The sequence below is a fragment of the Phyllostomus hastatus genome, unplaced genomic scaffold (assembly GCF_019186645.2).
Source record: "Phyllostomus hastatus isolate PE091 unplaced genomic scaffold, TTU_PhHast_1.1 phas_scaffold_78, whole genome shotgun sequence".
Lineage (NCBI taxonomy): Eukaryota > Metazoa > Chordata > Mammalia > Chiroptera > Phyllostomidae > Phyllostomus > Phyllostomus hastatus.
The window spans coordinates 98,947,285-98,969,459 of NW_025334041.1; the positions used below are offsets into that span (position 1 = coordinate 98,947,285).

General features: G+C 42.5%; 1 protein-coding gene across 1 annotated transcript in view; it reads right to left on the bottom strand.

The window, feature by feature from the left end:
- The window catches only part of LOC123811340 (echinoderm microtubule-associated protein-like 6), a 126,890-nt gene extending 110,125 nt beyond the window's left edge, over window positions 1-16,765 (bottom strand). Inside the window, exons 1-2 of the mRNA XM_045827296.1 lie at window positions 16,737-16,765; window positions 16,257-16,313 (exon numbers count right to left, since the gene is read on the bottom strand). Of these exons, the coding sequence (XP_045683252.1) occupies window positions 16,257-16,313; window positions 16,737-16,765 (86 nt within the window). The remainder of the gene's footprint in view (window positions 1-16,256; window positions 16,314-16,736) is intronic.
- Window positions 16,766-22,175: the final 5,410 nt, after the last annotated feature.

Genomic DNA, 22,175 nt, shown 5'->3' on the forward strand with positions numbered 1-22,175 from the left:
CCACCAAAACACCCACACATACACTCTGGAGAGCATGAACACATGAGGATGTCTGCTCCGCTACTGCCCGTAATAGTGGACAAGCCAAGTGCCCGTCCACCAACAGGAGTGCTGAGACACAAAACGGAGACCGAGGCGACAAACCAGGTGTCCGGGCGTTCCTCCCATAGCCACTTGTAGGTGAGCGCTGGCCTCTGAGTTGGCTCAAGTTGACAAAAATGTACTGAGTGTCTTCCCCATGCCGGGCCGTGTGCTCAGTGTGTGGGGACAACGGTGAACAAAGCAGATCTAGTCCTTCAGCCAGAAGAAAAAACCCCAGAATCAAATTCTATATTCTCCCAATCCAGGTAGAACCTTATAAGATTATTTTAAAAAATACCCATGATTTTTAGTTTATAACTTCAATTGAGAGATCATTTAAAAATTATGCTTACCAAAAGCACTGGGTCAAATTTTTGTAAGAAAAGGAAATAAATCTTATTGAGTCTTTCTTTGGCACCATATAATCATAGTTTGGATATTTTCTTATGTCATCTTACTGTTTATTTTTCCTGAGCTTTCTGTCAAATAGCTGTAATTTCCTTTAGATGGCTTGCCAAAAATCAATAAACAATTTTACACTGATTTTTGTAATAAACTGCACTAAAGGAAATCTGTTTCCTCCAGAATTACTGGAACACCTTGTGCATATTAAAGTAAAATTTTCTTACCTATAAATTACAAAAAATATAACAAGGTACAAAATTAGGATGAGTAATAATGGTTCAGTTCTGTAATCCCAGTAATAATCTTAGATAAATGTATATAATATAGTTATGAATAAACAAGATTAAGACAAGTATAGTAACAGAAACAAAAACTGTTTAACATTCTTCCACATATACTTCACTTTTTTTATAATTTCACATACCTCAGGGGTAAATAATGTCATAAAATCAGTTATGCTAATTATATAATATTTTTGCTCATGGCTCAAATAAAATAAAACAAAGAGCCTGAAATAAGTTTATTAAATTCTAATTCCCCTTACAAGTACAATCCTTTTTATTGACATTTTAGTCTTAAGTGAGAATTAAGTTCATTAATTAAGTGGGCTTCTGACATATACAGTAGTTTTTTCATACTGTAGTGACAAGCAAGATTATAGCAGAAATGTAGAGAGAGTTAATTTTGTTTTCTCTCATTTCACAAATATTTGTTTAGTTCTTATATCAGAGTTCTGGAACCCCCAAAAAAGGCTAATAATCTAAATTTTAAAAATACACGGAGAGTTTTAAGATCTCATTATAAACTTCCAGTATTCTGAATCCCTGTCTTGCTTTGGCATATTTTCTGGCTACCTATTTTAATTTGCTGCTCCCCAAACATCGGTCTAGCAGACCTTTGACCTTACTACCAGAAAGCAAATTGAATACGAAAAGAAGGGTGCCCTCTGCGTCACCGGCTTCTGTTGTGCTTAAGAAAGGTGAAGGGGCCTGCTGGGGTCCTGGGAAGACCTCAGACTCCGAAGCCACTGCATAGTGTGGTCCTGCTTGTGAAAAACGAGTGAAGTATTTTCTCCACTAACATAGTGGAGACATTTGGCAAAGTTCTAAAATTATTATTAGATATAGTTTATCTATGTTTACTAAAAATGTTGCCTATCTCCTTGAGATTTAATGAAATCTCTTTTTCAAAATCCTATAGTTAAAATGCCTAGGAATGTTTCAGGGAAAAGGTCGAAGGTCTGTGTTCACTTCAAATGAGCACAGGCTGTAGGAAACGCAGTCTCTCTGAAGTGTGCACAGTGCAGGAGAAAGTGACTCAGACATCCGGTGACCCACACACAACCTGGAACCACTTCCAGGGTGTCCGCTAGTGACCGCCTCTTGGCATGGCACCTCTGCATGACCACTTATGGCATGCTGCCGCTCAATGATTTCGTTGACTGATTGCTGGAAATCTGATTTCCACTTTTTTTGTGGTACCCAGACAGGAAAAGCTAGCTGCTGGATTGGCTTCTGAGGCTCAACAGAGATTCAGATGAAACTAGAACACATATGGAATTAAATATATCTATAAACAGATAATCATTTTCTATCTATAAAATCATAAAAATTATCACTAAAGAGAAAATCTGCTGTAGCTCAGAAAAAAAAACTAAGCTCTGAATTATGTGAAATTTGAGCCTATAATTTAGTCTTTGCAGTAACTATCTACATGGATTAATAACAACAAACCTATCTTCCTTTCTTTTTCCTTTTCCGTTGTTTTCCCTCCCTAAGGCATTTAAACCAGAATGCTGTGTAAGTCTTGAAAAGATAGACTAAATCACTTTAAAACCAGATGAAATCACAAGCCTGTCCTTAGGAAAACAATAAAATAGATTTTCGAACCTCTGATTTGTTGCTCCATTAAAGTGGATCCATCTCTTGGTCCAGGGTCGTTTGGGGAGTAAGAGGCACAGCTGCTCTCAACTTGCACCCCCACTCAGTGTTCCCTACCGGAGCGGACGGCGTCCTGGGGGTGCCTACCCTCCCAGCATAGGCGCCTGTGAGCAAGACGACTCTTGCAGAGATCAAGAAGTGTTTTGGCCAACACTTTGTTGCCTCCACATTTTCGTTCTTACTCATTGCTCTAAGGAGCTGGGTTTTGCCCCTGCACTACTCAGATGGAAATGTTCTTCCCTTGACCTCTTTTGACTCCCAGTCCTGGTTCACCTCTTTGCCGGGCTCCACAGCAGACCCCTCACCACCAGCCCCTCCAAAGCGCACAGACAAGCGTGGACTCCTCCCTTGCCTTCCGAGTCCCTGCACTGTCTTACTTCTTCCTGTCTCTCTGCTCCTTTTGCTCTCTGACTGCAAGGGAAGGGTGCTGTCCAGGGCTCCATCTTACGCTCTCTTGACTTCACCTGCTCTCCTTGACCTGTCACAGATGCCAATCACCAGGAGTGTCTCCTGGTGGGCACTCAATCAATACCTGTGAGGTGAGCCACCTTCAGACACACTGGGGGCCTCCCATGCAAGACACTATCTAATCTGGGTCTCCACCCAGCCACCTTCTCCGACCACCACCCCCTTCCCATGAATGGGTTGAGACTGTGACCCTAGCCTGACGCTATTTAAAAGGCTTCTTATTTATGGTAATTACGGTTCTGTCTGTCTCTCCTTCCTGGTTTAATCTCCATGTAACAAAAAGAGAATAGCTTTGGAGTCAGATAGAGCTGGGTTCAAAGCTGGGTCTGTCAATTACTAGCTATGTGACAATACCTATGAATTTTTACAGAATTATAAGGGAAGATGTTTATATGTAAAATATTTGCATGTACTGTATATATTTTTAAAAACTTAGGGTCCAGTGAGGTTTCTTTTTCTCTGTTTCTCTTAAACTCACTCTGCAAAGCTCCTTACATCCTTTTTTTTATTGAATTTTCACAATAACCCACCATAGATCTAAAGGAACAAGCTGAGACTGGCTGGGTACCAACTAATAAGTGGTAGGATCAGATTCTAACCTAAGTCCAACTGGCTCTGAAGCCCTAGCTCTTTCTACCAGATAAAGTGCCTCGAGGGCACAGAGGGGACAGTGGGCTGGGTGGGCAAGCTGGGGAGCCACACAAATGGAAAGTTATAGCATCATGTGAGAAGTTATAGCATCATGTGAGAGAAGTGTGGAGAAACGCTGTAGGGTTTACTGAGGAAAGAGACATTGACTCTGCCCCAAGAAATCAGGGAGAGCTGCTTTTTTCACAGACACAGAGCGCTGGAGTTGTCTCTTGGAGAATGTGAACTGACCCTCCCCCGAGACAGACTGGACAGGGTGGTGTAAGCAGCAGGGCCATTCAGTAACTGAGCAAACCATTGGAGTCACTGCAGGGAGTACGGTGTGATGGCAGCGAAAGTGGGGGAGGGCGGAGGAACCCAGTCATGGAAGGAGATGATGGCAAAAAGGCAGGGTGGGGCTATGCCCAGTGTCTGAAGCCCATTCCAGAAGCAATAGAGCCCGCAGAAGTTCTTAAGAAGGGCAGGGACAGATCAGACCTGTACTTTTGAAGGCTAATTCCAGCGCTAGCATAGTACAGGGATTCCAGAACCTGGAACCACTTGGGGACTGTTTTTAAAATGACTTGATTAGTCCCATTATTGTGAATGTTAACTTTGATCATTTCATTAAGGTGGTATCTGCCAGGTTTGTCAGCTATAGTTACTGTTTGTCCTTTGCAATTAATAAGTATTTTGTGGCCCTGACCGGTGTGGCTCAGTGGGTTGGACATCGTTCCACAAAGTAAAAGGTCATGGGTTCAATTCCCAGATGTCACATCCCTGGGTTGTGCCAGGTCCCCAGTTGGGGGCATACGAGAGGCAACTGATTGATGTTTCTCTTCACTAATTGATGTTTCTCTCCCTCTCTTTCTCCTTCCCTTCTCCTCTCTCTGAAAATAAATAAAATCTTTTTAAAAAATAAGTATTTTGTGGCAAAGTCCTGTGTAAATTTCATGTTACTCAACAAACTTTCATCACTACGTATAGTATCCACTGATTTTCTAACTCTATCATTCCAGGTATAGTTATTTGTTGACCTTCTACTCAAGGAAGAGATTTCTCTTCTTCCCATTAGTTACTTATAACAATATAGACACACGGATTTTTGTTTCATTCAATGGATGATAACTGAAGCTGAAATGATCACAGATGTGGTCGGTGGAAGTCCCCTCAAACTAGCTCTTGTGTCATTTTAATATCCCCTCTTATTCTTTTAGCACTGCTATAGTTCCTAGCACAAGAAGCTATTCTAGACTCATTCTGTGTTTTCCCAGCCCCAAGTCTAGAATAGGTGTTTTTCTGTTCGTTTGTTTTTGTAAGTTCTGATTCTTTTGTGTGGAGGATGGTACTTAGAAACCACTCTCAAGTGCTGGGCACTTGGTGAGTCATTGTTTGTCATTTTTCCCAGTGGACAGAGAAAAAAAATCAAGAATGTGTGTGTATGTGTGTTATAGAAATATCTATATTTCTATGGGAAATTTCCTTAAAATACAGATTTGGGGGGATTTTGGGCCAGACCTACTGAACCAGAATCTTTAGAAGGGGGCTCATAAATCTCCATTTGTTCAGCCAGGTTTTCAAAGAGAGAACTGACCAGGGGCGTGAGAGTGGGGGCAGGAAGACCAGTTAGGAGGACACTCTAATAATCCGGACAAAAGTTAACGAGGGTGTAAACAAGGTTGGAAGCCGCAAGACGGAGAGGGCGCAATCGACTGTGCGTGTTTGGGGCTGACTGGCTACTGGACGAGCACGAGGCAGGGGTGAAAGGCACTGTGTCTCCCGCTCAGATAAAGTCATCGCTGCGGCCTGAACCCTCGTTTACACAGTGAGCACTGAACACGCGTTTACCCAATTGTACATCTTCTCACATTTCTCTTATAGATTATATACAAATCCAAGTGACATTCTGGGGAGAAAATAATTCTAAAACATTCAAGAATTTACATCTCTTCCTTATATTTTATCATATAGACTAACAGCTGACTGTTACCCAAGGCAAGAAGCATGACTGGTGAATTCACTGTCGGCGGGCCAGGCTCTCACACTGATAAACACAGCCTGGCCTAAGTGACTGAGTTTGCGCGCACTGTGCATGACGAATAATAGGCCTGGAAGGCTTTTCATCGAGAAGCAACCTCTGTAACAGTGTCTCCTATTGTCCAAAAAAAGAGAGCTACAGTCTCCTGGAGATAAAAGTCATTAAGCTGAGATGGCCGCTTACTCTCCCTGCAGCACAAAACTCACTGGAGCATGAGCAAAATATAGAAAGGGGTTGTAGGGAGAAAAGTAAAGCGAAAAGGAAATGACCCTTGGAATTCTAACTCCAATCACAGAAAGTTTAAAATCCATATAAAAGTATAACCCAGAGAAAAATAATCCATCCCAGTGTTTATGTAGCAAAAGCAATTCATCAATGACCTACCTTCTCATTGTTAAACCCACAGGCCCTTTTCCAGACTTCCCTATTATTCAACCTACTGATACTGTCGAAGTCTCCTTGATGCCCTCTGTGCTCTTGGCCTCTGGGGCATTCTACTTTTCTGGGTTTTCTCCCACCCCCATGACTCTCCCTTCTTTCGCAAGTCCCTCTTTCTCTGCTGATCTCCTAAATGTTCATCTTCCTCAAAATGCTAGCCCCGGCCTCTCCTCTTTCCTCCACACGCTGTCTGGGTCCTCTCAGTCACTCCTGCACCTTTAAGTGCAACTCCCTCGCTCTCTCCTGAGCAGAAACACCCATATAATATATAATCACCTCTTGCATGCCCCACAGACATTCCTATCTAAATATGTTCAAAGTGAAATCATCACCTCCTGACCTTGAACCTGTTCCCCATTCTATTTTAGTGAATGATAACCACCATCCAACCAGCTGGCTGTGCCAGAAATTTGACCATTACTTTATACCTTCCTTCTCTCCGCCCCCACCCATATCCTATCAATCATCAGCAATCTAGAATCTCCAGAATATTTTCATCACTTCCCTTGCATACTGCCGTACTGGTCTCACACCTGGACTTTCTCTCCAACAATCCATTACCCACAATGCAGCCAGAGTGACCAGCCCAGAGCCTAAATGTAATGATGCACCTTTCTCCAGAAAGCCCTCTCTGACCACCACCCCCTCCCATGAATGGGTTAAGTGAATGTCCTGAGGCTCTCATATACCTTGGGCTAACAATACCAGAACTGAAAACAACACACCCAGATGCTCAGTTATGAATATTGCCTTTATGATCATTAAGTTCCTTGAGAGGAGATACACATTGTTCACTGTTGGGTCCTCAGTGCCTAGCGCAGTGCATGACACACAACAGATACTCAAGAAATCTTTGTGGCTTCTTAATGATCCATTTTAAGTTGAGGCTCTAAAGATTGATTTGGTTGGTTTTGTAGGACCAAGCTGGACAGCCATGTGTGCTGAGGGCCAAGACAGGTTGTGAGATTGTGTGTGTGTGTGTGTGTGTGTGTGTGTGTGTGTGTGGCTATGTGCAAAATGGATCATTGAGGTAAGAAGCTAGTCTGCAGTCAGAGAAAATCAAAGCATATATTATCCACAGGGAAGCAGAGGTGTGAATCCCTGTGATACACAGGAACACTTGCAAGAAAAAGAAAAGGGAAAGACCAGCTAGTTGCCTATTTACCTTGCAATGCCTGAAAGGCCAGCCATACTCCTCTCTAAAACTGAGTTCCAAAAGATTCTCATCACCTTTGTGCCTTAAAATGATTCTCAATAGCCTTAGGATAATTCTCTGACTAGCCTATTTCTGTTTTAGCCTAATATCTCTGACCAGTCCAGAGAAAGCTTCTTTCATCCAGGAGACAGAGCTGGCCTGCCATTCCCCTTCTTCATGCCAATGGGAAAGGGGGCGGCAGAGGACTAGTAGGCAACCCTGGGATCCTACAGCTCCTGGGTTCAGGCCATCCGGGTGCCTGCCTCCCACTGCGGAATGGAAGGAATGAACTGATAAAGGAGTAGAGGGAAAGGGACACCCTCTTTGACTGCACCCTCTGCTTTCCGTGCCACTTCCACCCCCTCATCTGTCTCCAGCAGCAAGGCTGAAGGCTGTAAATTCATTTTCAAAAAGCAGGAATCTTTGGGCGAGAACAAAGATATATAGATTGTTGCTGGTCCCTAAACCAGCAGTTACTAAATACTGCTGTGACTCCTCAAAGTAAAAATAGTTACATTCTTTAAGTACATAAAAATCTATATATCCTTCATAGAGTCTCACAGAATCTTCACAAATATGAGTTAGAAACCAAAGCCTCCAATATTTATTGCTTTTAGGTTAATCTTTTTAATGATTGTTTCCATATCTGGGTCCCCAACTATTCAGAATGGGACCCTGCTAGGGGGATTCAAAGGCTATACACATGAGACAATTCAGTGGGAAAAGAATAATCTTTTAAACAAATGGTGTTGGGACAACTGCATATCAACATACAAAAGAATGAAGTTGGACCCCCTACCTCACACCACATATAAAAATGAACTCAAAATGGATCATCTGCTTAAAATCAGAGCTAAAACTATAAAACTTTTAGAAGAAAACATAGGAATAAATCTTCATGACCCTCAAAAGGATAAGCTATAGAAGATAAATAAATAAATTGGACACCATCAAAATTTTAGAACTTTTGTGCTTCAAAGGACACCATCAAGAAAGTGCAAGCCCTGGCTGGCATAGATCAGTGGATTGAGTGCGGGCTGCAAACCAAAGCATCGCAGGTTCGATTCCCAATCAGGGCACATGCCTGGGTTGCAGGCCGGGTCCCCAGTGGGGGCCACATGAGAGGCAACCACACATTGATATTTTTCTCTCTCTCTTTCTCCCTCCCTTCCCCTCTCTAAAAAAAATAAATAAATAAAATTTTTAAAAAAAAAAGAAAGTGCAACAACAGCTCACTGAATGGGAGAAAATATTTGCAAATAATATAGCAGGTAAGGCACTTATATTTACAATACATAAAGAACTCTTAGAACTCAACAATAAAAAGACAAACTGATTAGAAAATGAGAAAAGAATTTGAATGGATATTTTCTCCAAACAAGATACACAAATACATTTACAAAAAGTAATCAATATTATTATTCCTTAGGGAAATTTAAATTAAAACAACATGAGATGACATTTCACACCCAGTAGGATGGTTATAATCAAAGAGACAAACAATAACAAGTGTTGGTAAGGATGTAGAGGAATTGAAACTCTCATACAATGTTAGTGGAGCTGTAAAATTGCTTGGCTGCTTTGGAAAACAATTTGGCAGTACTTCAAAATTTTAAACATAAGAGTTACCACATCATTCAGCAATTCGACTCCTAGGTATATACGCAAAAGTCTATGTGTACACAAAGTCTGTGTACAAGCTCTTCCACTGACCACATGGACAGGCTCACCATCTCCTTAGCTTGTTCCAACCAGGCCCTGCTTTGTTCTTTCTGCAGAAGAAAGAACACTTTCTGGGCTAAGTGCCAACTTAATAAAAAAACCTGATTCTGTTCATTTAAGGATTTAATAAATATATGGGTCATGTATATCATTAAAATTCTATTGCACTATCGGGCAATATCTTCTGGGTTGAAAAAACACCGTCTGTTGAGCTCTAAAACATACGAGTGAGGTCCCTGAAATCTTGCTGGGTAGAGTGGCCTGTGGACCAGCAGCATCAGCCTCCCTTGGGAGCTGGTTTGAAATGCAGAATGTCAGGCCTCACGCCTGACTTACTGACTCAGTGCTCAGGTGACTCCTATGCACAATGATCTTTGAAAAGAACTCCCTGCTCTCAAACACTGGGATTACATTTAAGACCAATCCACATATGACAAACTCAAGTTAAACCTACAAGAGGAGCCTGACTTCTGAAGACATGCAGCCCGCTGGCTAAAGGACAGCTTTCTATGTGGACTAGGGGAAGGGTCAGTCCCAGGAGCAGAGCCAGCAAGGAGGCCTTCCCAGCTGCTTCCTTTTCCTTTTTTGGTGGTAAAAATGTCACTTACATTGCAAAGTTGTTCAGGTCCACCTCCTGTAGGCAGAACATGTCTTAGCCCTGTTTAAAGGTGCTGCCACGGAACAGTTTTTCACTTCACCACAAAACAATCTACATTCGAGCTGACCACTGGTGGTGGGGCCAACACCATTCTTTATCAGTGAGTACACACCAGTGAGACATTTTTCAAGCTTTGAAACAACCCATTATATGGTAACCATATTTTTTAAATAAAAACATGGTCATACACTCTGAATTAAAATAGAGGCCCATAACATGACAAGATCAAGGGTACCAATGACAATGATTGAATTAAATATTTGTGACTGTCCTGGGAAATATAGGACATAAGGTGTGACAACCCATGAGCCATTAATTACCTAGATGACAATTATAATGACCTTGGTATTTCTCTGGGCATCTGTACAGAATTTGGGGCACACCAATTTCTTTCTCGCCCTGGTGCCTTTGCATGTAACCTCTCCTCTGCCACAGCAACTTCTCTGATCGACCCCTTCTCATCCTTCAAGTCTCAACTGAAATGCCATCTCCTTAGAGAGCTGCTCTGGAAACCTTATCGAAGGTAACTCCCATACCCCTACCCAATCCAGTTCCTCTCTAGAATCATTCGCTTCTTAGTGCTCATCACAATTCTATTCACCTTTTCTTTTCTCCTCCTTCATTTATTGTTGTCCTCTCCCACCAGAATGGGGGCAAGAACCTGGTCATGTTCACTGCCATACCCCCTGTACCTGGTACATTCTAGATGTGAAATGAGTTTTTGATCAATAAGCAAATGAGAAAAAAATAATATATACCCAATTTAGAGAATAAATCAGCAGGCAAATAAACTATAGCTTATTAATAAAAATGACAATAATAAGATAATTTATGAACAGACCATAAACTTCCATCAAAACCTTTCACTTCATAAGCTTGCCAATAAACAGCAATACTGAATGAACAGTAGATGGTACCACTGAGTGACTTTGCTTAAATCTTTCCCTCTCAGAGCCATACCTGTAAAATGAGAAGCCTGTCTCTCAGAATTGGAGAAGAGGGTAATTCAATAAGGTGACTATACACAAGGTCTGTCCAGAAAAAGTCCAGCCATTGTTAACATAATGAGAATGGTTTATGCAACATTGATGTAACCTGGCAGCCAAAGTGAGTGAACTGTAATGCATATATGTGAACAATGATGACTTCACTATACTAGTCAGTGGGGGTGGTAGACACCGTTGAGTGAGCATGTATACTGTGTGGCCATCACATTCAAAATAACTGAACAAGTAAAGCAACAAATCTGCATCAAATTTTCCATTAAACCTGAATATTCCTCTGCAGAAACTATACAGATGATTCAGGAGGCTGCAGCTACGGGAAACTGGTGATTGTCAGCTTCCTTATGACAACACACCCACGTGTGCATCATGTCTCTTGCAGAGTTTTTGGTGAAACATCAAATCACCCAGGTGACTCAGCCCCCCTACAGCCCAGACTTGGTGCTCTGAAACTTCTGATTTTTCCGAAAACTAAAACACCTTTGAAAGGGAAGAGCTTTCAGACAATTGATGAGATTCAGAAAAATACAACAGGGCAGCTGATGGCGATTGGGAGAACTGTGTGAGGTCCCAAGATGCCTACTTTGAAGGGGATGGTGGTGTCACTGTCCTATGTACAATGTTTCTTGTATCTTGTATCTTCATCAATAAATGTCTCTGTTTTTCATCTATTTTTCATATTACATGGCTGGATACCTTCTGGACACACTAATACACACACACACACACACACACACACACACACACAGTGTCAGATACAGAGCAGCCACTCAACATGGGTTTGATTCTTTATTGTTATCCCCATGTTACTCAATTTCAAACTCATCAAGGGACTAAAGAATATGAAATCACATCTCCAGGTCTTCACGTGAACCTGTTTGCTGAACACTCTGGGCCCAAGTGAACAGCACTGGTCTTGACAGATGCAAAGCTTTAGGAGGGCAAGGCACCCTTTCAGCTAAGGTGAGAGGTGAGGCAGAAGCAGATGGGGCCGTGCAGGATGTGGATACAAACAGGCCCCTGTGGTGGGCACTTACTACTTGCCAAACACTGTGGGCACCTTGCATGTAACCTCCACAAGCTATTGTACAAGGCAGATACCTTTACACTCTCATTTTATAGATGAGAAGATGTTTTACTGATGAGAGCTGAGACTCACAGAGGTAAGTTCCTCAAGTCACCCAACTGGTGGCAGTTCTAGGTTCAAAATCGGGTCTCTCTGACACCAAAGCCCATGCTCCCACCACGATGCCACTGCTGGGGAAGGGGTACAGGGGGAGAAGGATGAAGGGGGAGATAAAGGCATTCCAGCATGAGGTAGCAAAGAACAGAGTGATATTATTATATAGCAAATGAGATGCAAACAGTTTATGATTTTTTAAAAAAGAAAGAAAATAAAAACAAAGCTAGAAAGGTCAGTTAGGACCAGAAAGAACAGAAAGCTAAGGAGTCTGAACTTCAGCCTGTGGGCAATAAGGAATCATTCCTTTGCTTTGGTGTCTGTGTCTGTTTTTAATTAAATACTACTACTGCAAATACTAAGAGCATTTAGTGAGCATCATCTAAGGACCTGGCTCCACTCTAAACCATTTGTATACATTCTTTCTAATAGTTACAATTCTGCACTTTAGGTATTGTTATCCCCATTTCACAAATAAACAAGGCCCTGAGTGGTCAAGCCACTTTCCCGGATGCCTTCAGTAAACGGCAGAGTGGGATTCACAGTGAGTGTGTGTGAGGCCAAGGTCAGTGTGCCCTTTCACCTGAAACAGTACTGCACAAAAACCTCCCTTGTTATAGAAAGCTGAAAAATAAGAGAAAAGAAAATGGAACCAGGGGACTGGTCAAAAGCAATGTAGAGATCCGCAGTAAGTGGATAAATGGCTCAACTGAGTCACTGTGAAAGTGGAAGGGAGGTGACAGAGAGCAGATGTGTTCACGACCTTGTCTTTCATTTACTCCATTTCTCTGTCATGATCTGCTACCTGAAAGAAAAACCAAGTTAGCAACTATTCTAGTCTCTACAACTGTCCTTGCCTTCAAGCCCTGATTTGAGTCCTGTTATTCATCCAGTAGCAAACAATGTTATCAGGGCTAAAATACGGCATCAGCCTCTAATCCGTTATCTGTATGGAAGAGTAATCATTCAAGAGAATAAAAGGAAGCCTCCACATCCAATAAGTCACATTATGTTTCACATATCAACAACTTTTTGAAAATCTGACATCAATACACAGTCCATCAAATCAGGAGGACACAGACGCTGAGCTCCAATGAGCACTGCCATATCCTACATTGTTGTTAAGGTTCTCCGGGACCACACGGTTTCATAAAATGGAGCGAGGTATCAATAGGTATTGGGCTGCTTTCTAGTTACTATTCTAGGGAAAGTGGCACAGTAAATAAAGCAATAGGAAATGCATACATCATGAATATGTCTTTCAAACTAACACAAAAGCTAACTGCACAATTACATTATCTCATTTGATGGGATCACCAATTAGAGGTTTTAATATTCACATAGTGATTACCCTCCCTTCCAGAAAACATTTTTGCACTAAAACCTTGGCTGCAGTCCTTCTCTTTCAATGACAAACTTCAATATTTTAGGTGGAAATTCAGTTGTCTTACAGATACACAGAAGCGAGTTGAAATCCCCAAACAGTACAATTTTCCTACCCATATACACAGATAATACATAAATATTCCCAACATTTTATTATTTTAGTTTCAAACATCGATTATGTTCCTGAGATTAAAACGATGAGAAAAATGGCACTTAAGAGTTCCCCCACACTAAGGACATGTGGTCTGTGCACTGCCTTCACCAGAAAAGAATAGTTACATATACAAGATAAAGCAAAAGAGAAGCATAAACATTCTAATTTCACAGCTCTTAATTACATAATGATTCTGTGTTTTATGTTTTTTAATCTGCTGGAGTTAATTTTATTCCTATGTGCAAAGACGTGGATATAAAAGAATTCTGTTCACCTGTAACATACTCAGACCAACCAAATACGGAAAATACAGCAATAAAGTCCTTTCTTTGAAGGCAAGCTTAGTACTATGTCACTCTTCGGTGTAAAGATATAACAACCTTAAGAAACAGACCAGAAGCTAAATTGACTTTTTTCCTCTTCATCAAGTGAGGCTCCCTGCGAACCTAGTTATGCAAATACCTTCATTCATCTTTTCTTCAAATCTGAGTGTTTCTTTAAACCAGATATTGTCACATCCCCCCAGCTCAGCTGCCAGTCACGACAGCAATTTACTGCAGCTCCACCCTTTTCCCACCTTCAGTTTCAATGGTGCCTTTGGGGTTGTTTTTTTTTTTTCCTATTATAGAAAATTTAAGCTAGGCATTCAAATCCTCAAAGTAGTTAAGTGAACTGTCACATAAATATTATTTAGCCCCAGGGAATTTTCTGTTTAATTGCCACTCTCTCCCTTCCCCCCAAAGGACTACATCTTATTTTGATGGTGTAATGGAAAGCACTGCATTAAGAAAGAGTAAAAACATAATGGGCTTAAATTTTTAAACATCTAACCTTTTTGCAAGTCACTGTTAATCATTTCCACCTGTGACGTTAATAATCAGTCTGACAATAAGAGAAGCAAAACCCCAGGACAGAACCAGGTAGGGAATGCCCCAGTCACAGCCACTGCCGTAACAGAGAGAGAAGAAAAGAGCTATTTTGTCATATGTGACATGAAGAAACTTTTACATGTTAGTTCCACCACATCTTGAGAACACTAGAGCTCCCAGTTTTTAAAACCTGCATCTTCTAAAAGTCAAGATTTTTTTAAACTATATCTTATGCATCTTCAAACATTAAGTTTTTACTAAAATTTTCAACTTTAGGTCTCAGGTGGGAGGAAAAAAGGCTCCAGAATAAGCACAATAGTGGGGGAGGGGCACAGGGGCAGAGCTAGTCTTTCAAATGCTTCTTCCCAGGAAGAATTTAGGACCATTAACATTACACCACTTAACGATTTATTTCATTGTGAAGGCAAACTTGGAGCATAAGTGGTAATATTTTGAAAATGTGATGGAAGTTGCTCTACCTCCATGAACACACAAGCTTGAAAGGTACAAATATGGTCTCTGTTAGTTGTAGCCCATCCTCAGCAAGTCATTTTCCCTGTGGGCTGAGGCTCCCATATCATGGAAATCATCCCTAACTGCTGAAGGCTGGAAGGGATTCCCTGTGAACAGCATCTGGACCACACCTCGTTTGGTCACACAAGGAGCTGAGGAGGGCTGGAGGAAAATGCGGCTGGTCCAAGGAAGAGAGGACAAAGCCAATAGTCAAAATATGTTCCTCTACAATTTGATAGGGAAGACCCCTAAAATGGCTCTTCATCCAATCCTGTTCTTGTCATCAGTCCTGGCCATCCGCCACCAGATGTTGGCCATTCTGTGGGCTGACTGGTGGGATTTTGTGGTCCAGCAGCTGCCAGCCTTTAATAACCTCAGCAGTGTTGTGGGAGCATCCATTTAGTGTATAAATAAGCTTTTTGGCATTAAAACATTGCCGAGTGAAATATTAGAGAACAAATTCCCCACCCACTGCAGGAGAAATTTCCCAGTTTCAAAGCTTCAGGGATGAAGATTCCAAATTACCTGTAGGAAAATTTTCTTTTATATATATTTTTTAATTCTTTTGCATGCTGAGGAACCTACTGAGAAGCCTCCCAAAGGTGATACCCACAGTTCAGGTTATTGGTCCTATATTTACCTAGTTAGGGAAGGAAGGAGAAGTGCTGGATAGTTACCCAGGATCCTTCCACTTGTAGCAGGAATGAACATCAGAAAAGCATTGGGACACTCAACTCCTTAGAGATCCAAAAGACTTCCGGAGGGATACAGAGAGCTCGCCCTCCCCGCCTGCACCCCAACGCTGTTTCTGCCCTAGCTCTGGAATCAGAGCCCTTCTGTTATTCCATGCGGTTCCAGAGATTCCACGGGGCTCCCGCATCTGACCCCAGGAAAGCCAGGTTGGTCATCCTTCTCCCCACCCTTCCAACCTCCACTCAACCTCTCCCCACCTCCCCAGGCCACCACCTTACCTGATAATGTCGTCGTTGTGTCCCAAGAAGAATTTTTGGCTGTGCTCGCGGGTGTTGTAAACCACCCCGACCCCAGCGACAAAGTAGACCACCTCCTTGCCGGCCGTGTAGTACAGGTTGTTGCGGCACTGGTGACCCCGGTACCCGTACACCCACTCCAGCCGGAGCTGGCAGCTGGGAGCTGTCCGATCCGCCATGATAAGCCGACCCCACTCGCCCCCCGGCCCCCCCGCACGCGGGTCCGCGGCCCCTACGCGCCGGGTCTGTCCTCGCCAAGGTTCGGGCTGCGGAGGACCCGCAGGGGCTCAGTGTGCCGCGCTGGGCGCTGATTTCCGCGGCGACGCACAGACACAGCCCAGCGCGCCGGCCGCCACCATCATCCGCTGCCGCCGCCGGAGACGAGCCGCCGGTGCGCGGCCGCCAGACCCCGCCGGGCGCCCCGGCTCCCTCTCCCCGGGCGAGGCGTCTTCCGAGGCGCCAGCACCCGCGCGCGCACGCCTCACTGCACCTGCGGGCTCCGGCCCCCGGGAGAGGTTCTTGCGGGGGTTACCCCGCCTTTTAAAGCAGGGATCTGCATATCCAAACACTGATTACCCAGTTCACTCACTGAAGTTTGCAGTGCGCGGGTGCTTCGCAGCAGGCAGCGGGATTTATTCTGTGACAGCTTTGATATGACAGTGAACCCGGCTAAGCTTTGCCATCACCATCCTTGGATCCGAAACTGACAGTCTACATCCAGGATGCAAAAGCGAGGAAAAAAGAAACAGATTTTTTGCATAAGTCCCCCAATCTAAGAAAATGACCCCCAAACTAAATCGTGTTTTTTTTTTAAATCGACAACTACTCCCTTTTTCTCCCTCCAGATCCATTTCCTTAATGATATGAAATATGCCCTAAACGTTGTTGGCCGGTGGTGGTTGCTGGTATGATTTGAAGGAACATTTGCTGTTTCCCCATTAAGCCAAAGTGAATATGCAATGGTCATTTTTTAGATGCTCCAATTAGTTGTCGTGTATGTGTTTAAAATTCATATACTCCGTGAACCCTCTCTTGGCCGGAACACCATAAAGAAGTTAGCACTTCTCACTAATCACCAACTCCAACTGCAAGCGTCATGAAAGATTTTTTCTGAATCGGAGGAAACGAGACACTAGTGCAGTTGGAGGCAGGAAAGCATTACCTACTGATGCTCCGGGTCAAGAAGAAACTAAATAATTAACAAGTGGCAAAAATCGTGTGCCTCTCCCCAGGAAGGTCTGAGCTAGCTACGGGGTCCCGCGGGCTCAAAGGTCCCGCCTCTAGCCCGGCGTAGGGCGGGGATGCCCGTGAAAACACTGGGGACCGCGAGACCCCTGCACAGGCACGCGCACGCACACACATCCCGGGCACGGGCTGCCGCGGGTACGAGGGATGTCGGCCCCCAGAGACACCCCGGCCCGCGCGCTCTGCCGCCCTGGTGGTGTGCGGGACTCCCACACCCGATCCAGCCTCGCCCGCGGAGCATCCCCGCTCTCTCTGCCTCTAACCTCTGCTCCGAGCCGGCGCCACCAGCACGTCCCGGATCTCGCTGGAGCGAGAGAAATCCTCAGCCTGCCCTGCCCTCCCTGCCTCCCGCACCGAGGAAGGTTTTCGTCCCTGGGCGCAGCGGAGACAGATTCTTCCCCCACCCAGGCTCAGGGGGCGGGGCCACAGAGCGGCTTTCGGGAACCCTGCCGGTGGGTTACTAGGTGAGATCACCGCACTTGGAAACCGCGACGCCCCGGGGCTGTGGGGCCGCCCCCACCCTCTCGGGGCTCAGGTTGCCCCTTTCCCCCGATGCATCCTGGGAAGTGTAGTCTTGTGAACGCCAGCTCAGGCCGGGAGCTTGCGCAGCGAGGCCACAAGTCCCAGGATTCCGCATGTCCAGAGGGGCCGCGGAGAGGCCGTTACCCTCGGTTCCTGCGGTTTTCCGGTAGAGCAGAGGACGGAGTACGCTGGACGACGGCGTGCAAGCGCCCTGCGTTCTCTAGTGACAGAGGCGGCCACCCCTCGTGCGTGTGTGTCTCTGAAGAAGCGTAATGGACTGGGAAGGGAGATAGTATCTACAGCCCAGCTAGAGTTTTGCACCAGTCCCTAAGGATTACTGTAGTGGACTCAAGCCCAAATATGTTTCCTACTTCAGTTTCCCTTTTTTATTCACATGGGTTTGATCTGTTAAGGTGTAGGCCTGCCAAATTTAAGAAATGCTGTATAAGAACCAGGACTTCCCGTGAGCCACCTCCTAACTTGGAGGACTTGGGTATTTAAAGATATGTAGGTTTTTGAAACGGGAAGGTGTTCAAGCCAGAAACAGCTTACCTTGGCCCTAAGACGCAGAAGCTGATGACATTTCTCCTACCCGAGGTGAACTGTGAATTTCACTGTATTCTGAAGTAGGCTGTTTTCAAATTGTGGCCACTTCAAAATCCCAGTGATGCAAAGGCTGCAAAAAAGGATGATAGAAGGGACGTTCAGAGCACGTCCTTTCCCTTTCCTTTCCTTTCCTTTCCTTTCCTTTCTCTCAGTGTAATCGATTACTCAGTCCTCTATACTTCCTCAACCGTTAGTATAGCTTTCTGAATGGTAAGGAAAGCCTCGGGAAGATTAGAAGTGCACAGCGTGTGGATGAGCAGTTGCTGCCTGCAGCAATGAAGAGGATGTGAACTGGTCTCGTCGTCGTTCTTAAGAAAATACTTATATAGTGTTACCTTAGGCAAATCACTAAATCTCTAATCTTTAGTCTACTCATTTAATAAAGTATAACAGTCCTCACCAGGATAGCTGTGAGAATGAAAAAATAATAATTTACATGTGCAAAGAGTTCATTTGTAAAGTATTATACAAATGTTAATTATTCCAAATGGCAGTATATATTAACTTTTATTTGCAGAAAATGTGAAATAAGACTTGATAATACCCTTTGGAAATAAGCAGTCTAAACAAGCAAAACTCATAATAACACTATGTTAATATGGTAAACACCATTATATTCTAGGCCATGTAAATGGTGCTCTACATGTCTTAAATAACAAACTATCCCAATAATAATCCTATGAAGTGGCTACTATTATTTCCTCATTTTATAGATGAGCATACTAAAGTAAAGAAAGGTTCAGTAATTTGCCCAAGGATGCACACTAGTGATGACAAAGCCTACATTTGAACTTGAGTAAGTTCAAACAGGTCCTCCAGACCTGTTCTTAACCACTAAGAATTATGAAAGAAATTGGTTAGATGATAGATTAAGTTCACCTGTGAATGACACACCCAAAGTAGCAGTGACTTAAACTTAATGAAACTTTATTCTTTATGAAAACCTGGAGGTAGCACAGGCCTAGTAAGATGGCTCTAATTAAGAGCCCCTGAGTGCTCAGGTTATAGCCACTGTGGCAACATTCTGCTCTGCTGTCCTCAGGCACAATGGTCCCAGAGGGAGTACCAACCACCATAAGCACATTCCAAGTACATTTTACAGAAGAGGCACAGGATACATGTTGGCTAACTCCAGAAAGAAGGTTCTCAAAATCTATCTCTAGTCTTTTCTGTTTGTAGCCTATCAGTTTGAACTTAGTTGCATGGCCACACTTAGCTGCAAGAAATTCTAGGAAGAATTCCTTGGCAACTGTGTTAAAATAGGAGATTCTTATACTATGGGTAAAGGAGAGAAGGGTTTTACATTCCTTATCTCTTTTAATTCTTACAACAACCCTATCAGTAGATAACTCCATTTTATTGTGAGGAAACTGAGAACCAGAAAAAAGTAAGTAATTTAACCAAGATTAAACAGTAAGTGGCTAAACCACTGCTCCTATACTTCCTAACATGAGACATAAATGTATTTATTGTTAAACAACAATGAGAAAATATAGCAAATTGAAGCATGATTATATAATTTTCCTCCTCAAATTTCTTAGCTAATGAGGGGGAAATATTCTCAAGAAACAGTAAGAACATAAGATAACTTAAAGAACACATGAATATTGTTACCAAAATACTTCAATTTATAAAATTAAAATGAGAAGGTAAATGTACAGGTTCTTTTGGGTGGGAGGACACTTTTAGAGAAGAAGGCCCTATGTATAACCTTGGGTCTTCAGCAAAAATGGCAAGTTTCACCAGGACCCACTGTCATCAGAGCGCTGTACAGACTCAAGGGAATAAGGCACCACACACAGGAGTGAGACACACCTTTGGATGCACAGAAGGGGCTCTGAAACTGTATGTCAATAGGATTTCAAGAAAGAGCAAAGGCCTGTCCCCTAGCAGAGGCTGTTCTCAGTCCCAATAGATCTCATGCTTTTCTCTACTCCACCCTTTTCCAATATTAGGCTACAGGCTACCGAAAAGTGAATACAAAGCAATGCCTGGCCACCAAGTTACAGCTTTCAGAAGATCAACTCATTCACAGATAAGGTGAAAAGAATTCATACACAATGTATAAAAATGTATAATTTGGAAAGAGCTGCCCCATCAAACACAAGCAACAAGAGAAGTAAGGGCATAGCAAAGGCAAACCAAAAGCCTGAAAGAAAGGTACACTATATGCAAAAGACAGATGAAGACCCCATCTGGAAGAAAATTTATGTCAGGGAAGCAGATTCTCTACCAGAGAAGAACTTAGTTACAATATGAATTCAAAATATCAAGAGCTTAAAGATGATACTAAAAGTAAAAGGAAAGCCAAGCTAAAGAAATAATCAAATATAAAGTTTCAGATCTAATGAATACATTTGAAGGAATAGGAAAAAATGGAAATTCAAATTACCAGCATGGAGGAAATACTGGAATTATCATAAGAAATGCAGAGGAAAAAGGCAAGAAGATTAAAATAATTAGAGAGATGATGCTTGACAGAGCAAAGCTAACCCAACATACAAATCACTGGTATTCTTAAATTAGAGAAGCCAACAAAAGGAGCGGGAAAAATACTCAGAAATGAAATGGAGGACTGTATTAAAGAACTGCATCTGCACAATAAAGGGGTGCCTACATACCAGGAAAAAATAACATAGAACAGTCTCTATAGAGACATATCCTGGCAAGATCAACTTCAAGAATAAACATTTCAAAGTGATTTGCCAACTTTAAAGAGATCTATTATACCAAGACTGCCAATTAGTAATTAAAGAAAAACATTTAAGCATTTATCTCTCTTCTTGGAGGAACTGAAGTTTATCCCCAGTTGATAAAGGAAAGCTATTTACCTATGAGTGCTAGCCAACAAATGTAGAAAAAGTGATAGATTTAGAAAAGTATCCAATAATGTCATTGATGCAGGCAACAGTCACAATTGTGTACTAAAATGATTAGATGAGAGGATATTCCCACAATGCTATAAAATACATGGAGAGAGCTGGAGGTTACCATCTCAATCAAATCATCAAACTTAGTATCACAGGTACCAGAACAGCTTGCTCCCTCTGCCTCCTGATGTGATACAGTATGAAATACTGCATAAAATATTTTTGATGAAATATCTAACCCAAATCTAATCAAACCTGAAGACCTAACTCTCAGTTTATAGAAAGTACTGGATAGGTGAATGATTTCACTGAAGCCACAAACAAACAGCCAGATAAAGCCAGAAGATGGGACACTGTCCAACAGGACTCGTCTGGCTACATCAAAAAAGTAAATGAAATGGAACAATAAGTACCAAACAAAAAAGTCATGGATTATTCTTGGCTAAAAGAGACAAAGAGATATAACAATTAAGTACAATGTGTGCATCCTGACTGGATCTTGCATCCTGGGTTTTTGTTTGTTTGTTTGGCTTTTTTGTTTGTTTATTTTTTAGGTCACAAAAGACAATGAGATGGGGAGGAACAATCAGGAAAATTGAAATACAAAATAGACTCTGGAAGATATTAGGGCATTACTGTTTTTATTCTTTGAAAAGTTTTATTTTTAGGAAATACATTTTGAAGTATTTAGGAATAAAATGTTACGTCTGCAACTTACCTTCAAATGATTCAGGAAGAAATGTGCATAGGAAAGAGAAAGAAAACATAGCAAATATTAACAATCACTAAATCTAGGTATTTTTAAACTCTTTCTATATGTTTGAAATTGTTATTATAGGAAATAGGAAAACCTTTTTTCAAGGACCTAGGCAGGGACAAAAATGGAGGCTGGGTGTAGAAATCAGACTGGCCTTCAACCTTCTGCACTGCGATCTCCAGTGCTAGGGAAAAAATGGAGCAGTACCTGTACACCCTGATAGAGAAGGAAAGTGTAACATCAAAATTACACAGCTCAGTTGTATAAGTGTAAAGGCAACCAGACAGAGGTTCTCAAACATTAAAGAACTTAAGGGCAGCTTGTAGCACTTGTGACAGTTTAATGGGCACATGACTAAAGACCCCGATAAGCCATTAAAGAAGGTAGAAATTTCTCTCTCTTAGAAAGTCTAGAGGTAAGCAGCTTAAGAAAATTGTCAGATACACAGAATCCTCCTATCTTGTTGTTACACTACATGCGGCACAGACCTTCCACCTCATGGTTGAAG